Source organism: Moschus berezovskii, chromosome 16 (genome assembly GCF_049115385.1).
Source record: "Moschus berezovskii isolate FMDL1 chromosome 16, NW_MosBer_1.0, whole genome shotgun sequence".
NCBI classification, from domain to species: domain Eukaryota; kingdom Metazoa; phylum Chordata; class Mammalia; order Artiodactyla; family Moschidae; genus Moschus; species Moschus berezovskii.
This window is the reverse complement of record NC_142475.1, coordinates 78074086-78092682: the sequence shown is the minus strand read 5'-3', so window position 1 is coordinate 78092682 and position 18597 is coordinate 78074086. Positions and strand designations below refer to the sequence as shown.

General features: G+C 43.1%; 1 protein-coding gene across 5 annotated transcripts in view; it reads right to left on the bottom strand.

Annotated features, from left to right (window-relative positions):
• The window catches only part of ATP6V1H (ATPase H+ transporting V1 subunit H), a 45793-nt gene that overhangs the window by 21264 nt on the left and 5932 nt on the right, over window positions 1-18597 (bottom strand). For 4 of the 5 annotated variants that reach the window (XM_088844466.1, XM_055432030.2, XM_055432032.2 and 1 more), the window contains 5 exons: window positions 16778-16891; window positions 15689-15793; window positions 12896-12949; window positions 4158-4255; window positions 608-800 (listed from right to left, as the gene is read on the bottom strand). In XM_088844466.1, the coding sequence (XP_088700592.1) occupies window positions 608-800; window positions 4158-4255; window positions 12896-12949; window positions 15689-15793; window positions 16778-16891 (564 nt within the window). The remainder of the gene's footprint in view (window positions 1-607; window positions 801-4157; window positions 4256-12895; window positions 12950-15688; window positions 15794-16777; window positions 16892-18597) is intronic. The other variant, XM_055432033.2, reaches the window with a different exon arrangement.

Genomic DNA, 18597 nt, shown 5'->3' with positions numbered 1-18597 from the left:
CGTCTCCTCTCCCGCCATAAATACAATCTGTGATATTTCAGTCTAAGCTCACTAAGAATCCACAGCTCCATGACCACTGGGAGAACAAGCAACATTCGCACCTGCTGAAAGGCCTCAGGCTGCACGAAAAATGCCTCACACACACACACATCACACACACCCCCAGACAACACACACACACACCACAGAACACCACATACACACCACACACCCCCACTGACTACACCACAAACACACCACACACACATCATATACTACAGAACACCATACACATCCCACACTCACACCCCCCATAGAAAACACACACACCCCACTGAACACACCCCACACACCCCACACACACATCATACACTACAGAACACCACACACAGACCACACAGAACACACCCCACATACACACACCCCAAAGAACAAACACACACCAGAACACCACATACACACACCAAACACACATCATACACTACACACACACCCCACAGACACACACCCCAAAAAACACACACATACCACACACACCAGAACACCACATACACACAATCCCACAGAACACACACACCCCCCACAGGACATACCCCCCCACAAGATACACACCCTACAAAACGCTTACACGGAACGCTGCAAGGATGATCCTCGTCACCTTCTCTTTGACTGACTCCTGCAGGATGTCGGACAGGACAGGGATGATGTTGTAGCGCCTCAGGTGTTCACACATCTGCGGGCTGAAAGCTAGGAGCCACACAGAAAAGATCATCTGATACTGGAGCTGAAAGCCACACTTGTTACTCAGAACGCCCATGATGCTGAAAGGAACACAAGTGGAGATGACATTTAGTAATAGGACAGTGCAACCAGAAGTAGAAATAACTGACTGCTCTTTCTGCCCCAGTGGGCCAGTCTCTCAGAATCACGTCCTCTTCTTTCTACCTGCAGGAAGAAGCGAGCCAGACCCCTGCTCTCAGAGGGCCAGTCCACACGGCTATAGTCTCAGGATGCTGCCCCCTTGCTGTAGGGCACGTGGTCACACAGCAAACAGCAGGAGGGCCTGACTGGCATTCAGTACGTGACCCTTGCACCTCAGCAAGCAATTTCCTTCTGAATCTAACCTTTCACTTATATGCTACTTTATATTACTACATACTTTTAAATTACTTCAAATGTCAGGGTACAAATGTTCACAAAGGGCAGCTGAATGGGGCAGGGGGGAGCAATTACTTCAGCGGAAGCCCGCCCACTTTAGCTCCAGCAGTTAAAATGTCAGCGCTAACCTCCAGACTTCCAGTAATGTAAGAGTGTATTCTTGGTTTTATCCAGGCACATATACTTTCAGAAAATGTGTGTGTCAGTCATGTAACCGAAAAGGAAACTACACAGAGAAACAGGTCCTGAGCTCTTAAATCACAGTCCCCTTCCACTCTCCTCAAACAGGCTATGCTCAAAATTTCTTCTCCTCCCAGGATCCCTGCTTGTGATTTGAGGAGCACCAAAAAGGAAAAAAAGAAAACCTTCAATCCTAAACAAAAGAAATGGCAGAGTAGAAAGCACATGTTTTCTTTCTTGAAAAAAGAAAAAAATTCAGTGACTTTTCTAAACTGTCCCAGTCTCAGCAAGTTAACATATTCTACCTTTATTAACGCCTGTTCTCAACTTAAAAGTCTCTGTATTAATTTGATTACAACTAACCTTGTTGGTGGTATTACCATATCAGAATGTAGGTTGGACATGACATATTCTAGATTGTATTTATGCCCTTTCTTGTTGCTAAACTGAATAGTTAATACTGGTTCAGTTCAGTTCAGTCGCTCAGTCGTGTCTGACTGTTTGAGACCCCAAGGACTACAGCATGCCAGGCTTCCCTGTCCATCACCAACTCCCGGAGCTTACTCAAACTCATGTCCATTGAGTTGGTGATGCCATCCAACCATCTCATCCTCTGTCTTCTCCCTCTCCTCCTGCCTTCAATCTTTCCCAGCATCAGGGTCTTTTCAAATGAGTCAGTTCTTCACATCAGGTGGCCAAAGTACTGGAGTTTCAGCTTTAGCATCAGTCCTCCCAATGAATATTCAGGACTGATCTCCTTTAGGATGGACTGGTTGGATCTCCTTGCAGTCCAAGGGACTCTCAAGAGTCTTCTCCAACACCACAGTTCAAAAGCATCAATTCTTCAGTGCTAAGCTTTCTTTATAGTCCAACTCTCACATCCATACATGACGACTGGAAAAACCACACCTTTGACTAGATGGACCTTTGTTGGCAAAGTAATGTCTCTGCTTTTTAACATGCTGTCTAGGTTGGTCACAGTTTTTCTTCCATTTTAATTTCATTGCTGAAGTCACCATCTGCAGTGATTTTGGAGCCCAAAAAAATTAAGTCTGTCACTGTTTCCACTATTTCCCCATCTATTTGCCATGAAGTGATGGGACCAGATGCTATGGTCTTAGTTTTCTGAATGTTGAGTTTTAAGCCAACTTTTTCACTCTCCTCTCTCACTTTCATCAAGAGGCTCTTTATTTCCTCTTCACTTTCTGCCATAAGGGTGGTGTCATCAGCGTATCTGCGGTTATTGATATTTCTCCTGGCAATCTGGATTCCAGCTTGTGCTTCATCCAACCCAGCGTTTCTCATGATGTACTCTGCATAGAAGTTAAACAAGCAGGGTAACAATATACAGCCTTGATGTACTCCTTGCCCGATTTGGGACCAGTCTGTTGTTCCATGTCCAGTTCTAACTGTTGTTCCTTGATCTGCAAACAGATTTCTCAGGAAGCAGGTAAGGTGGTCTGGTATTCCCATCTCTTGAAGAATCTTCCACAGTTTGCTGTGATCCACACAGTCAAAGGCTTTGACATTAACATCCTCCAAAATACTAGTGCCAATAACTAGAAGAGCAGCATCTGGTTAGCCTCTCTGTATGCTGTTAGGGTCCACTAGACCAAACTTTAGGTGTTTATCTTTTGAGCAATTATAATTATTTTTGGAAACAGTTGCTTCATGACTTTTATTCTTTCTTACAGGTCTTCCAAAGAACAAAAAGAAAATGCACTTTTTGTTTAATAGGATAAAATTCAATATATCTTACAGTTACAATACAGGTCTACTAGACCCATTTAAAAACCTAAAAGATATACTGTGAGTTTAACTATGATTTGAAGAATCACACTATTTCACCATCCTAGATATTATTTCATTATTCTTCACTCATTATTCTCAAGTATGATAAAAAAAAAAATAGTAAAGACTAAAGTTACTAAAAAAAATGGACGATGAAATCACCTAGGAGAAGGAAATGGCAACCTACTCCAGTGTTCTTGCCTGGAGAATCCCAGGGATGGGGTAGCCTGGTGGGCTGCTGTCTATGGGGTTACACAGAGTCGGACACGACTGAAGTGACTTAGCAGCAGCAGCAGATGATATAATAGTAAAATGAATAATTATCCTTTCTTACTGCATTGCCCAAAATATCACATCACTTTAAAGAAGATAAATAGAGCAGAAACACGGCCTGCATAGTCACCTTCAGGTTTCAGTGCAGAGGAGAGCTAACATGTCAGACAGCGGTCCTAAGAAGTGGGTTGCCTGCACAGCGGGCCCCTGGCTGACCTCTGGGAACATGACTGGCAATCAGCCCCTACACAGAAATAGAACTTTGCCGAGAAGATGTTGTTGCTGTTGTTTAGTTGCTAAGTTGTGTCTCTTTTGTGACCCAATGGACTGTAGTCCGTGAGGCTCCTCTGTCTGTGGGACTTCCCAGGCAAGAATACTGGAGTGGGTTGCCATTTCCTCCTTCAGGGGATCTTCCTGACCCAGGGATCGAACCTGTGTCTCCTGCATTGGCAGGAGGACTATTTACTTCTGAGCCACCAGAGACTAAACTGTGTACACAAACAAGATGCTATGTCTATGCTGAAGGCCTGCTTTCCCTCTGGAGTCTGGAATGTTGCTTCGGGCAAGGTGGAGACCACCAACCTGACACACTAACAATGAAAACCAGGGCCCTGAGTCTCCAGCATGTTTCCTGGGGAAAAACATCACACAAGACATTTGAAAACATTAAAAAAAAAAAAAAACCTTCATTTCAGTGATTAAACATACTAATTTCTTTGACAGTGTCAAGGAGAAATGCTATTAAATGTTACCCCACATGACAAGTGAGGGCTCACCAGTTCACCCCATCTGCCTCCACCCAGGCGAAGCGGTACTCATTGACTCGGAGCATCAGCTGCAGACATCCGGCCACACACTGCACATACTGGGAACTCTGTATGGGAGAAAGCAGCTCAGTCACCAGGTTGCACAGATGCCAGAGTCTGGAGTTTGTTTACTAGGGTTTCTGATGGTAATATCAGAACATCCAAAAGTCTCTATTATTTTTTCAAAAGTCAATTCTCCTTTTCACTTTCCTCTCTGACTCTTAGAAATGAAGCTGACTTCTTCTGTGAAATTAAGCCTACATGGTTCAAGCCTACACCCAATCAGGGAAATCAAGGAACACAGTATTTATGCCTTTGATATGGTTTAATAAACAGCTTATTATCCTGCAGTGTTTCACTTACCCCTGAAGAGAGGCATGTACAGACAATACTACTCTTCATAATTATATAAATATCAAAGATCAACAATAAAATGAAAAAGGCAGAAGTGTAGTCTCTGAGATGGGCCCAAATCTGAATGATATGAAGCTGGTTGCTGAACCTTTTCAATGCTCAATTTCTCCATCCTTAGTAAGGATGATACCGCTAAGCACTCTGAAAGGGTACTTTTAGGATTAAGTAAAGTAGTTCATCCAGCACAGAGTTAAGACATTTCATAGAAACTCAATAAAAAATAAAGAAAACTATACAACATATACAAACCTAATTAAACACACAAAAAAGATTATGACTTTTTAAAACTATCAGTTCAGCGGCACTTTCTTAGAGAAACTGAGGTTAAATCTGAAGCTTGAAATAAATATGAGTAAATAATCCCCAAGAAGTTGCAGGCACCTCCATATTAGAAAAGCTGGTGGTGACACCTGGCCTGGGCTTCTCCCTAAATATTTACCATGAGCCTTACATCTGTAAGAAATGAAGGAACAAGGGAAAATTTCAGACTCTGGCCTTAAAGAGCACACTGACAAAAAGAAAAAAGAAAGGAGAGGACAGTGGATGTCATATAAATACACAAAACCTAACACACATGATGCTATGGAAGCTCTATGTTTCAATTTAAACTAAGCTTGTTAAAAACTAACACTTCAAAGAAATTCCAGGCACTCAAACACAGAAACACAATGATATATTTGGTAGGATAATCAAAAGTCATCACGAAAAGGTTATCTTAGGTTTTACCAAAAAGTAGTGAACATAGTTACCCAAAGCACAATATATCCAGTAGTACTAAAATAATTTGCCTAAAAACTCAAAATGTTAGCAAAAATTAATGACCCCCCAAAAAGATGAATTTTCAGTTCTAAAACAATCCTCCATAATGGGAGAAAATATGTATGTATTTTTCCAATAAGGTTAGCAGGTAAGTAGCCCTTCGTGAAAGCAGAATTCCATCTTTCTTGTTTAGAGAAAGAGTCTGGGCAAGCTTTCTCCAATAATGAACAAAAAGGCAGCCTAGGGCACACTTTCCTCTTCCACTCATCATCAATCTCAACACAAAAATGTCTTGGTTCGCTGTCTTTTCCTGTGTCCACTTACCATTCTATACTGCAATACATGACACATTTTAAAAATGGCTTCTCCGTTGCTAGTTACAGCTTCAGCATTCACATATAAACGAGCAGATAAAAGATGTTACTTCTAAAATCGCACTGTCTCCTGTGATGCACTGAGAGGCAGTCCAACACCATCCCAGAAATTATTTTCAGTGAAGGCAATGCTGACAGACAACTGAATGACCGCCTTCAATTAAACAAAGGAAACTATATCACTTCCTTAGCTTTCTCTCACATCATCCTGTTAGTCTCGTGTATAAAATTATTCAATGATTTATTTTTAAAGAGAATAATCAGCCTTCTATCAATCCAGTGAGTCACTGCCTCTGCGCCCACACAGATACAATCCAGGCCCTGCTGGAGACGGGCACCACCATGTGGTGCTCAGGCAGCTCTGCCCGCTCTCTATGCCCTCCCCAGAGCCACACCCATGCTGCCACCTCTCACATCACCTCCACCCTCCTGCCCTGCTTTCCTCCCTCGTTTCAGCAGCCAGAGAAGAGACTGTCAGCCAGAGAGCCACTCAGCTGCCAACACCACACCCCAACATGGAACTATACCTGGGGCCATTTCCACCTCCCTCGCATCCAGCAGAGGCAAGCAGTGCTTCCTACGCAGGCCCCGCAGCCCCACAAGGCCTGCAGCCCACTCCTCCCTCAGCGCAATATGCAGCTCCAGGGTCTGTCAGTTTCCTCCACTCACCACCTAAATAAACTCTATCTTTCTCATCTTCACCTTATCCCTAAATGTGGTACCAACCTCTGCACCTCTGTTCCTCCTAATACCTGACCGTTTCTTGAAAGATCCATCACCAGGTTCTTAGCTCTCTTCCATCTTACCACCCCACTAACATGGCAACTGCTAGGGTCAGCAGTGACCTTCAGGTGCCAAGTCCAACAGTTACTTTCCCCGCTGAGGACCAGACCTCCACCTCCAATTGCCTCCCAGAACTCCGGCTCCTCCTCTCTCCAGATGAACTGACCCAGCCGCTCAAACATCGACTCCTCCACCAGGAAAGAAAGGCAGTAACAGAGTATCGCAGTTAAGAACAAAGGCTCTGGGACCAGCCTGCCATACTCAGCCACCTCCAAGTCTTGGGTCCCTGAGTGAGCTTCCCGCCAATAAAGTGGGGGGATAACAGGGCACATCCCTCAGAGTGTGGGATAATCTCGTTAGCTAATACATGACAGGCTAGGCGGAGATCCAGCTACAAGGTGCACAAGCCTCCCTGGTAGAGAAAAAGCAACTTGACTTCTCAACACATTTAAGAGAAGATCATCAAATACACTCTCCAATATGGCTGACAATGGGAATTCTCATACATTATGGTGGATTAGGCACCTAAGGAAAACAGCAACTGGAAGAATTCAAGAGGGGCCCCAGATCCATATTCTGGAGAATTAAAAATAATTCAAGCAGCAAGGAATGATAAAGCAGGAAGGCAACAAAAGATACACATACAAACTGCAGAGACATTGTGCCAAAGTTACACTGGAGCTGCAACAGTGTTTACAGACTTTTCAACACCCATCTCCATGACGCAGGGATTTAAGTACAAACTGAAAGAGAAAGTGTAAAGATAATATTCCTCTAAATTTTGCAATTGTGGGCACTTAAAAAAAAAAGTCTGCAGTGCAGAGAAGAACAGCTGTCTAGAGATATTGGAAACACACGGGTGTCTGGTGGCATCAGTGAAGCACAGAGCTGAACCCATCAAGCACACAACGAACCAAAATAAACCCCAGAAGCCAGCTGTAAATTAAATCCTCCAGGACTGGTGATTAACCCACCCCCAAAGCACTCAATGTTTCATGACTATGAAACAAACCTTTCCTCATAGAGCTAAAAAAGTCAGTGTGCACGTGTAGTTCTTGCTTCTATCACAACATCCACTTTAGAGAGTAATGCAGGACAATGTCAGTGTCAGGAGGAAATCAGAACTGTCTCCCTTTGCTGACGGATGTGCAAACTGGTTTAGAAAAGTGACCGGATTGCTGGATCTAAATTCACATGTACCTTGTGCCCTGGCAACTCCATTCTAGAAATCAAGTGCTCCAGGCATGAGTGGTTACATCTACCAAAAGCCATGTACAATGACATAACCCTGTATATATGTAATTAAATTTGATTTTCTCCTGTTCCTCTGTCTCACGTCAATTTAATTATTTGACCAGCCAAAAGAACCCAGAAAGAGGAGAGGGTAAGTTTTCCCTCCCCAAAAAGTTATGACATGAAAAAAAAGTGACCAAAGAAAGGAAAGGAGGCAAAGAGGGGGAGGGGTTTTAGCAATCAGAAGTTTTGCTAAATTATCTCTGGCATATCACTGAAACTCTTCAAAATTGTCATCTCATCAATACAAGAAAGCAATACCAGCCCACCAAATTAAAAAACAAACCTCTGTTACTCAAATCTGAACTGACATCAGTTTCCATTAAACACAAAACATTATAATGTACATCATCATTATTATTACCTCATATTCAGGAACTAAAACACATGCAGTGCAAGAAATTCTCTTGAAGTTGGCTGATTAAAACAGACTCTCCAGTCAACATTCATAAAACACCTATATTAAATTAATACCTAAATTAAAATAATCTCATCTTAGATTTCTTACCAAAAAAGTAATTTCACTATTAATTTACAAATTTATAAATCTCCTTCAAGTACAGCTTTCAATCTAATTTGCTTAGTCATGTAATTTAATTACATGACTACTGGGATCCTTTATTGTAGGGAAAACTTATTGTGGACTTCAGAAAATATGATTTACTTTATAAATGACAGCTTTGTATGCAATTCCAAGAACATATTTGAAATACAATATTAGGTTACCTTATTATGATAATATATAGCCATGGTAACAAATGTTATGTAAAAGAAAGTCTGGTACTGAAATACTTTACCATTTAATTTTCCTTTGCATTGCTAGAATATACACAATCCTCCCAACATCTGATCAGAAAAGCAGAACTGATAGCTTATCTGTTCTCCTTTTCGTAACATTCATTCTTTGCATATACTTTAATGATCCTCAATGTTTCAGTTCAGTTCAGTTCAGTCGCTCAGTCGTTTCCGACTCTCCGCGACGCCATGAATCACAGCACGCCAGGCCTCCCTGTCCATCACCAACTCCTGGAGTTCACTCAAACTCATGTCCACAGAGTCGGTGATGCCATCCAGCCGTCTCATTCTCTGTCGTCCCCTTCTCCTCCCGCCCCCAACCTTTCCCAGCATCAGAGTCTTTTCCAGTGAGTCAACTTGTCGCATGAGGTGGCCAAAGTATTGGAGTTTCAGCTTTAGCATCAGTCCTTCCAATGAACACCCAGGATTGATCTCCCCTAGGATGGACTGGTTGGATCTCCTTGCAGTACAAGGGACTCTCAAGAGTCTTCTCCAACACCACGGTTCAAAAGCATCAATCTCAATGTTTAAAACATACTAATGACAAGAAAATAAAAGGCAACTGAACAATGAAAATGATCCAGGAAGTGCTTTTCGTAAATAGCAATGCTCTGGAAACCTGCACAAAGACACATAATTGGTCGTGAACTTCTTGAAGTCCTCACAGACTTGACAAGTCACCAGCGAGAGGGGACTGGAGTGAATAACAAGCCTGCCCTATCCAGGTGTCTGTCGCAGCTCACTCACATCTGCTACTGGACAGCACTTCTGATAAACTCATCAACAGACATTAAAGAAGCAAATCATGAAAGTTTTCCACCTCCTCTGAAAGACTGAAAAGCCTTAAGTCAAAAACACAGCTGGGCTTCCTTGGTGACCCAATGGTTAAGAATCTGCCTGCCAATGCAGAGGACCCGGGTTCTATCCCTGGTCTGGGAAGATCCCACATCCTGGGGAGCAACTAAACCTGTACACCACAAGTACCGAAGCCTGCACACACAACGAGAGAGCCCATGCACAGCAACGAAGACCCAGCACTGCCAACAATGGAATAAATAAATTTATGAAAGAGAAAAAACACAGCCTTAGATTTAAAATAGAATCAAAGCTATAAAACTAACTTCACGTTAACAAGGATGTCGGGACTGCCAGAAAATACAATTTAAGGAATTTGGCCAAAAGTCAAAAATGCTAAGGTTTCTTTTCCCCTTTCATTCTAAAATGCTGTTACTGAAAACATTACACTTTCAGGTGAGAGAAGCCTGTCACAGATAACCATGTATCACATGACTCATTCACATGAAGTGGCTGCAAAAGGCAAGTCCAGAGACAGAAAGAAGGTGAGTGCTTGGCAGAGCCAGGCAGGGGGTTAGGATGGGGGTGACTGTTGATGAGAACATGGTTTCTTCCTGGGGTGTTGAAAATGCTACAAAACTAGATTGTGGCAATGGTTGTACAACCCTGTAAATATATGAAAAGCTGCTGAATTGCAAGTGGAAGGACTATATAGTATGAGAAACATACTTTGATAAAGTTGCAAACAAAGCAACCAAAAAAAAAGCCTGCATAAAATGGAAAGCTGATCTGCTCACTCACACCTGCCACATTTCTGGGCTCAGGAGCCATGTGTGGGAGGTGCTCTCAGAGTAGACAGTGAAAATATGAAGAACAACACTTCAATCATCATGGCAAGTTCCACTGGACAGACCTGCTCCAGAATATTAAATGGCAAGACAGAATAAGTGACAAGAGAACCTGGTGACTTGACTGTGTTACTTACTGCCAATGAAACTACGTCCACCCAGCAATAACCAGGGCTGAGCTGGGTCTACAGCAGAGACAGCCAGAGAAAAGGACATGGCCAGACATGGGAGCAGGCAGTACCCTTGCTCCCCTGCACACAGGTATGGAAGAAGCTGGACAAAGGGAAAAGGATGCCCAGACTCTTCTAACTCCTCCAAAGGCCGGAAGATATCAATGGGTTCCTCTTTCTGTCAGGGTATCAGCACCGCAATCAACGCCAAGGTTATATGATTTCCTCGGAAAAACCGAAAACTAACAATCCACATGCAGGAGTCAGCAAAGAGCTGAACGACAGTAGAAGATTAGTCAGCCTAAGTACAAGAAATCTGAAGTCATTCTTGATCTTCACATTGAGGTAAAAACAACACAATGCATTTTAAGAAAAGTTCATCTATGGAACATCATTTTAATAAAAATGTCCACACGGGTCCACTCATAACTTAGGATGTCACTTCTGTGCCATTTTAGAAGCCAAGACTGTGACATCATGCTTCTCATACTGCAGTGCAGAGCTGTGTCCTGTTTGTCTTATACCGACATCAAGTGGCAGCAGTAGGCAATGCAGTTTACCCAACCCCATTCGTACGCTGCCTGAAACCCTAAACGGATTTTAAAATGTAACATGGCTATTTTTTAAAAGTCTGAGTAGGAGAGGCAACTTGGAGAATGTCTAAAGCTCCAGGTTCAGTCCACAGGTCTTAGAACCCCTCTTGGGAAGGACTCTGTCTCCATGGCCGTTTTGCAACCAAGACCAGACGACCGTGGGCAAGCGGATGACCTTAGGCGAGCCAGTGCGCCTTTTCAGTGGCCTCACTGCTCATCCCTGAAATGTGACTTATGGTAAGACCCACGACAAAGATGAGCTGTGAATATTCAATGAGATGTAAATGCCAGGTGACTGAAACAGTGCCAGGCATATAGTAGAAGCTCCATAAATACCAGTTACCAATTCCAATCCCCCTACTAAAATGAAACCGTCAAAGGAAATGCTAACACCCCTCTCTCATCTGCTTTCCAAGCGGAGAGCCTTCTGAAGAAGTAGGACCCTTCAATAAGAGACAGGGAGTATGTTCAGGTGCGCAGGGCACTAAAGGGAAGAGACGACATCAAAGGCCGTCTTCTCTCCACCCAGAATCACCCTCGAAGCTACTAACTCTGCTGGGATGTACATGTCAAGTCCACCAGACAACACACTTTGACTGATCACCACCAGGTCAACAGGATCACGTGTTCCACATGACGGACAGAAGAGAGCAAGAAAGGGATGTCATGTGACCAGAGCTCACTCCCTGCGGAAGCCTAAATACCTTCCAGACCCTTTAACAACCACTTTAGTTTACAGACACGTGTGATTCAAAACACCTTTTAAAAATTTGACAAATAAATCTAACCAGATAATTTTTCAAACAATTTTTCAAAATTTCAAACTGACAGGAAAAAACTGGAAGTCATATAAGACAAAGATTCCCAACTTAAACACATGCTTGTGGTTGAGCATCTAGACTTGGAGCCTATCTCCTCCTTCCCCATCCAGCCCCCAAACTGTTCACCTGGTTCTACACCTTGTTCTGATTCCACCTCAGAAGGCTCGTGCCGATTTCTGGCCTAACTCACCCAAGTGTGCGAGGGTCAAGAGGTCAAGTCCCCCCACCCACACCCCAAGAGAAGCACCCCTCTTAGCTCTGAAATGGATTCTGTTGCCCTCCCTAGTCTGTGAGCACACATATGGGGTGTTTGCTGCAGATTATGAACACAGATCCCACGTGACTCCCCCTGAACTTGGCTGAGGTCTATCACAGGCAGGTGGGAATGCAGACACAACTCTTCTATATTTTTAACTCTTTCCCCACCTCTCACTCAACTGCCACTAATCATGCCAGCTCCTACTTGTCCACATTTATTGCCAATTCGTGAACTCTTCTGAATACAGTGAAATCAAACCATTCCCAATCAGGGGAGATTACTCTAACCCAGAAAGGAATTTGGGGAGATATGATTAGTTTTAAGATTTAACCTTTGGGCTCTACGGAAATGTGGGGCATGTCTGGCCTGAAAATGATGGGGCATCTGCCCCCATCATAGGCCTCCGGAAAATCCAGAGCAACAAGGGCAAGTAGTGGGTCTTTGGACCAGCAGGGAACTGAACTGTCTCCAGCTGTCTAGCACAGGGATCGTGGATCTATCGGACATCAGGGTCTGAAGACAGCAGCTCTGGTGAACTCACTCGAGTTGCTCTGACTCTTAGGCCCGAGATACAGCCGCCTGAAGAGGAACGCAACAGGAAGAGGGCATCCCACATCCAAAGACAGCAGAAAGTGACCCCACAGCCTAGGAAGGCTCATGCACAGCATTCAGGACTCCACTAACCAAAGTGGAGGCAGCACCAAATCCGTGAATTTACATCCAGGGGATGCTAACTGTCTACGACTCAAAGTAACTATGCTCGGGGCATGAGGAGGCCAGTGAGTGAAGAGAGAGCGTACTTACATCGCTTGAAGAGACTGTTCCTGTTTCAGCAGTGACACCGCTACCACGCAGTTTCTATTATGAAATAAATAACTCATTACTTAGTTTTGTTTTTAATCTTATCCTAATTTATCAGCTTACTAATTGTATCATTATTTTCCTAGTCCTATTTAATGGAGTATCATCAACTAATAAAAAGCATGGAGATACATGAAATATTCTAAACACTGTTACATTCTTCCAGATATCTTAATCGGTCAGTTATCCTAAATTATCTTAAAATAATAAACTGAATACTAAGTTCCAGCTAAATTGTTTAAGTGAAGCTGGTGCAAAATTTCCAAGTCTCAGGATTTACTGCCTGAACTGTTTTTCCAATAAGACAATGTCTTAAGGCCAACTATCTACACTGTGTTCTGCTTCAAAGCTTTCAAAATGAGTGTCTGACGATGAAAAGATACTATGCGGGACTCATCAAAGATGAGTCTATCCACAGCACGCTATAATGACAATCAGAACCTCACATGTTAAACAGGACTGGGCAAAGGAAATTTAAAGTAGAAAGTCAGAAGCTGAGTATGCAAGAGAAAATTAATAATGAATTTCTGCAAGGAAATTTTTCTTTTGTTTTATTCAACAGCTATTATTGACTAAGTGCCAGGTATGAACCGCTACAACACAAGTATACTTAATGCTCAAACTATCAGAAAAAAGGCTCCTAAATGTCACTGTGAAGTCGAAAAACAAAATATTCAAATTTGCACCTAATTCAGACTTTTTAAAGTTTATTTTTATTAGAATCATGAAAGTGTGGTCCTTTTTTATGAGAGAGAAAAAGGTTATGACAGAGAAAAAGAGACCTTGCAGAGACAGTGTTATCACATGGCATTTAAGCAAAGAAGAAAAAAAATTCCGAACAAGCCAACACTTCATTCCTCAGACAAGAGGCCTGTAATTAACTCCTGACCTGAGGCTGGGGGAGGAGTGTCTGCCCACAGCAAGAGGCAGTAGCCGGGCCCAGCGGAAGCAGTGACCAGACTCAGAGCAGACAGGGCCAAAGACTCTCCCTGGAGCATGATGTGCAAAGCAGAGCAGCTAGACCTGAACAAGGCCAGAGACTCAGCAATTAAAAAAGAGAGAGCCAGCACGCTGGAAAGACACAGAAAGATCTCTAAGAGCATTCACCTCACACCAAGAAGCTCGGGTCTGATGAAAATTGTTCCAAACACTGAAACACCAGCTTCTACTAGGGACTAGAGGAATATCCCCCCAACCGCTGGCCATGGTTACAACTGCAGCTAATGGTGCTAACAGGGACAGATCGCCTGTGAGGCGCAACACAAATGTTACTCCCATGGGGAGAAGTCTAAGCTGAAACAACCCAGCGTGCTGGAAGCACACAGCAGCACACAGTCTCTAATACCCACTCTGGTCTAAGGAGTCCGGCTACCACAGGGCTTCACAGCTAACCCCAAAGCAAGATGATATCTACTCAAAGGAAGAACGAACCTCAAAATAGGGGGGGAAATGGGGATGGGGGGTTACCTATGTAATTAAAACATTCTGATCCCAAATGGTACACACTCAAGAATTTTAAACCTCGTCTTCACACAGCTATTTCACACTTTCTAAATATCTTCTTTTTGAAATCCCTCTTCCATAAAATCTGCAAACTTGTGGCTTGTGTAAAAATACTTTTAAAAATTAAGCCCAAAACCTGTTAAAATGTACGCTATTGACAGAGAAAATAACTGATTTTGTTCAAGACACTTCAGAAACTCCCTGTCCAAACAGAAAAGACTATGAGGCTCCACCACCCCCCACCCAATGAAGGCAAGGGAGGATAAGACAAAAAATAAATCCAAGCAAAATGTCATGGTGTCTCTCATGCTTCAAATTAAAATCTATTAAGATCATAAAGCCACCTAAAGTCTAAATGACACCTTTCCAAAACTTTATTTCAAGTAGACCTTTATTTGTGATCTAACACTGTCACCACCAGACCTACCAGCAATGCTTCTCCTGGTTTCACCCTTGCTGTCACCCACCCCACCACACACACCATCCCCTCTTCCTACCTGTCCTTCGATGGATCTCCTCCCCACCCAGTTCGGCTCACTCCTCCCTTGAGGCTACTCCCTCCATGCCCCCTTACCACCTCACACTTGCTCACTGGACCCCCAGAAGGAAAGAAACCCTTAGCTCAGCCACTGGAAGTGTCCAGTCCCTTGTCCTACTCCAGGGAACCATGAAGACAAAAGGGACAACTTGTCATCTGCCAGCTGTCACACCCGCGAGCTGTCTTCCTTCACAAAGCAGCGAGGTTCAAGAAGCCTGACAGCAGCAAGACAACCTGCAAGCAGGTCACCTGTTTCCCTGTGGCTGTAAACTCAACCCAGGAGGACATGGCAGGATCCAGAGAGGCAGCTGTTATGTGAGACAGCATCTCAAGCTAGATACAGCAGCCCCAGGCCACCCAGAGTGTGTCTTTTGAAGCTGTGTGAGTCCTCCCAATCCTCCAATCCACGTGACCTTGGCAGCCACCTTCTGGGAAGGGCAATCCTCCCCACTCGCAGAAATGCATGATGGGAAAATCCCGAGTGGCAGAAGAGACAGGAAGGTCTGAGTGGAAGCCAGTCAAAGATAGAAAAGGTGAAGCCCCTATCAGACCTGTAAGCAGCATGGCTGAGTCAGAGAGTTGAAGATGACTCTAGTTTAACACAGAATTTCTGCAACTTCACATGAATATCTTAAGTAGCTTTAGAGAACCAGACGTTATATTCTTTTAAGAACACTAAGAGAAGTGTCTCTTACCTGTGAACTCAGTTGAGTCTTTATCCAGTTGAAATAGTAATTCAAGTCGCTGCCTTCCATCAGTTCTTTTCCCCAAGCTGCTAACTTGGCAATAATTCTTGCTGCCTGAAAAACAAGAACTGCATTTGAATATTATTCTAAAAATCACAACATCAACCCTAAAAAACAGGACTTGTAACCATTTTGCAGCATGACTTCTTTTAGCTCTCAACTTGTCTCAACATAACAGATTATATTTCATTTTTTAAAATATTTTAATAAGGTCAAATGTAGTTTTAAATATTTCCATTAAAGTGAACCAAAATCAGTTGTATGTTAAGAATTTCAAGACATTCCCGACATTATTCTGAGTTTCAAAAGTAAGACTGGGATTCATTACAAGACCAGCTAAGACAAAAGAACAGAAAAGTCCTTAGAGACTCTCACCAAACCACTTGCCAGAATCCTGAGCCATCTCCACAACACATTGCCAGCACCACCTCACTCATTCAAGCCCCTGCAAGTCTCACACTTAAATATCTATATCTTGATACAAAATATATCCTGGGTATGAAATAGTCATTTCTTGCAATAGAAACAAATACTCTTTTCTCCTCAATCAAAAACTTCTCAATTTTCTTCACGCTATAAAACGAATCACGAATTTTGTTATCAAATAGGCAGTATACGTTTATCAAATCATCATGTTGTATACTTCAAGTATCTTACAGTTTTGCCAGTTACACATCAATAAACCTAGAAATTGACAGATATAGATGGGGGGAAAAGGCAGTATAAAATACTACTTCATTCTCTCAAGTACTTTTTATAAGCAAGTCAGTGTTTCAAAACTCCAGGCTTTTATGTCAATAAACTCATGGAATGCTCTGCAAAATCTGAACTGTATCAGGGCAATCCCGCCTCCTCTGAGCTCCCAGTCCCACACTCTCCCCCACCCCCCACCCCCCTCCACCCCTGTCACTAACCATCAATAAGGAAATGGAGCTCTGAAAAGTCATCATCAGAGCAGCCACTCCTCTGGCAACTGGGAGGTCACCTAATCATAACTGGTGTTCTTCCAATCAGAAATGTGATCAATTCAAAACTCACCATATGAACAGTAAAGAGATCCTGGCGATTCAGCATCGGCAGGAAGTAGGACCAGGCAGTGTTCTTGCTACGTTTAGCATATTCAAAGAAAATGCTAACACGCTGGTGATTTTCCTTAGAAAGAACAATCACTGATCAGAATGCATTTTGTTAAAGAACAGGACAATTACGCTGCTTCTGCTTCTCAGCCTTTCGTTCTCCTTTCCCTCAGTCAGTGTGTTTTTTTTCCAGTCTGTATGAGATCTGTCCCCCCATTATTATTACAATGGAGCAGGGGGTGGTGATGGGGGCAGGGGTAGATGTCTTTAAATAAAAATCACCTCTAATGTATTATGATTAATTTAAATCTAGTAAGCCACGCTAACAGATGCCTGCAGGTGGAGCATCCCTAGCTACACTTCTCCTCAGCCTGCCCCGCTCCTGACCTGCCCCTCCCAGTGCTGTCCGGACACCTCCACCCTCCGTCCACACAAACAAAGTCAGGAGGAGGCAGAAAGATGCCAATTTAGCTCTAGATGGAAGGATCCGCAGGAAGCACCTCAAGCTACTTCCAGGCAGGCAGGGGAAATAGGGAATTAAAGAAATCGCAAATGTTCACGGTTACTCCTAGCATGTTGTGTTAGAAAAATCAGGGCAGATGCAGACAGCAAAAACCAGCATATACCAGCAGACAGATCTGAGGAATGATTAATTCTTCATTTCTCAGTTCAAATAATACAAGCTCTACCTCTCACTGAAATGTTCTCTGTGTATTGACGACTGAAATCCACTACCTGATTCACCAAGTGAATACAGTGGTTAAGCAGCAGTATTTGGCAACGACACAAATAAACACATAAACGGTCATTCTAATTCTCAGATCAATATTTAAATCTTTTTAAATGCAATGGTTTTGAGACTTCCCTGGTGGTTCAGTAGTTAAGATTCTGTGCTTCCAATGCAGGGGACTCAGGTCAGAACCCTTGTTGGGGAACTAGGAACCCACGCTGCAAAGCGGGGCCAAAATAAATACATACAATGTGGTTTTTTTAATATGTATTCACTTGGCTGCACTAGGTATTAGTTGCAGCATTTGGGATTTTAGTTCTCTGACCAGGGATAGAATCCATGTCCGCTGCACTGGGAGACACTGGACCACCAGGGAAATGCCCAAGGATTTTCATTTTGGTTTATACTAGCAGTTATATATTTTAAGAGTAGAAAACTATCTCCTTCACTAACACATCATTAGAGTCTAGAGTAACAAGTGAAACAGTCATGGTAATGACTTCATCAAAAAACTGTAAGGTCAAGTAGGTCATCATTAGCTTCAACAGGCCATGGATTTTGTAGCTAGTTGGTCTGTTTCAAAAAGAACTACTCTGGATGCCAACAATCTAAACCTAGATTATACTCGGGTGTAAAAATACAATACTATGAATAAGGGAGTCTCTGTGTTGAGGGACAACAGAGCAGTAAATAGAAACTGTAAGCCACTGGAAAGGTCCCAGATGATGAGCAAAATATTCTCCAAACACACTGTGCTTCTGAGGGCAAACACCTTGCCTACAGTCAGCACTGAGCTCCCAGTACCCGGCCCTGGGATGCTGAAATCTGTAGAAAGACTGAAGGAGAAGGAGCCGTGTCATCTGTGAGTACACAGAGCATCCAGAAAGCCTGTAGGGGTACATCAAGCACTGCTGTGTTCAGCATAGAACTCAGAGGAAATGTGGAAAAAGACACACCAGTCCCCCAACATCCTAAAAAACACCACAACAGCCAGTGTGGGGACAACCCCGTCTTCACCATGATCAGCAAATGACAACTCCCACGGTGCAGAA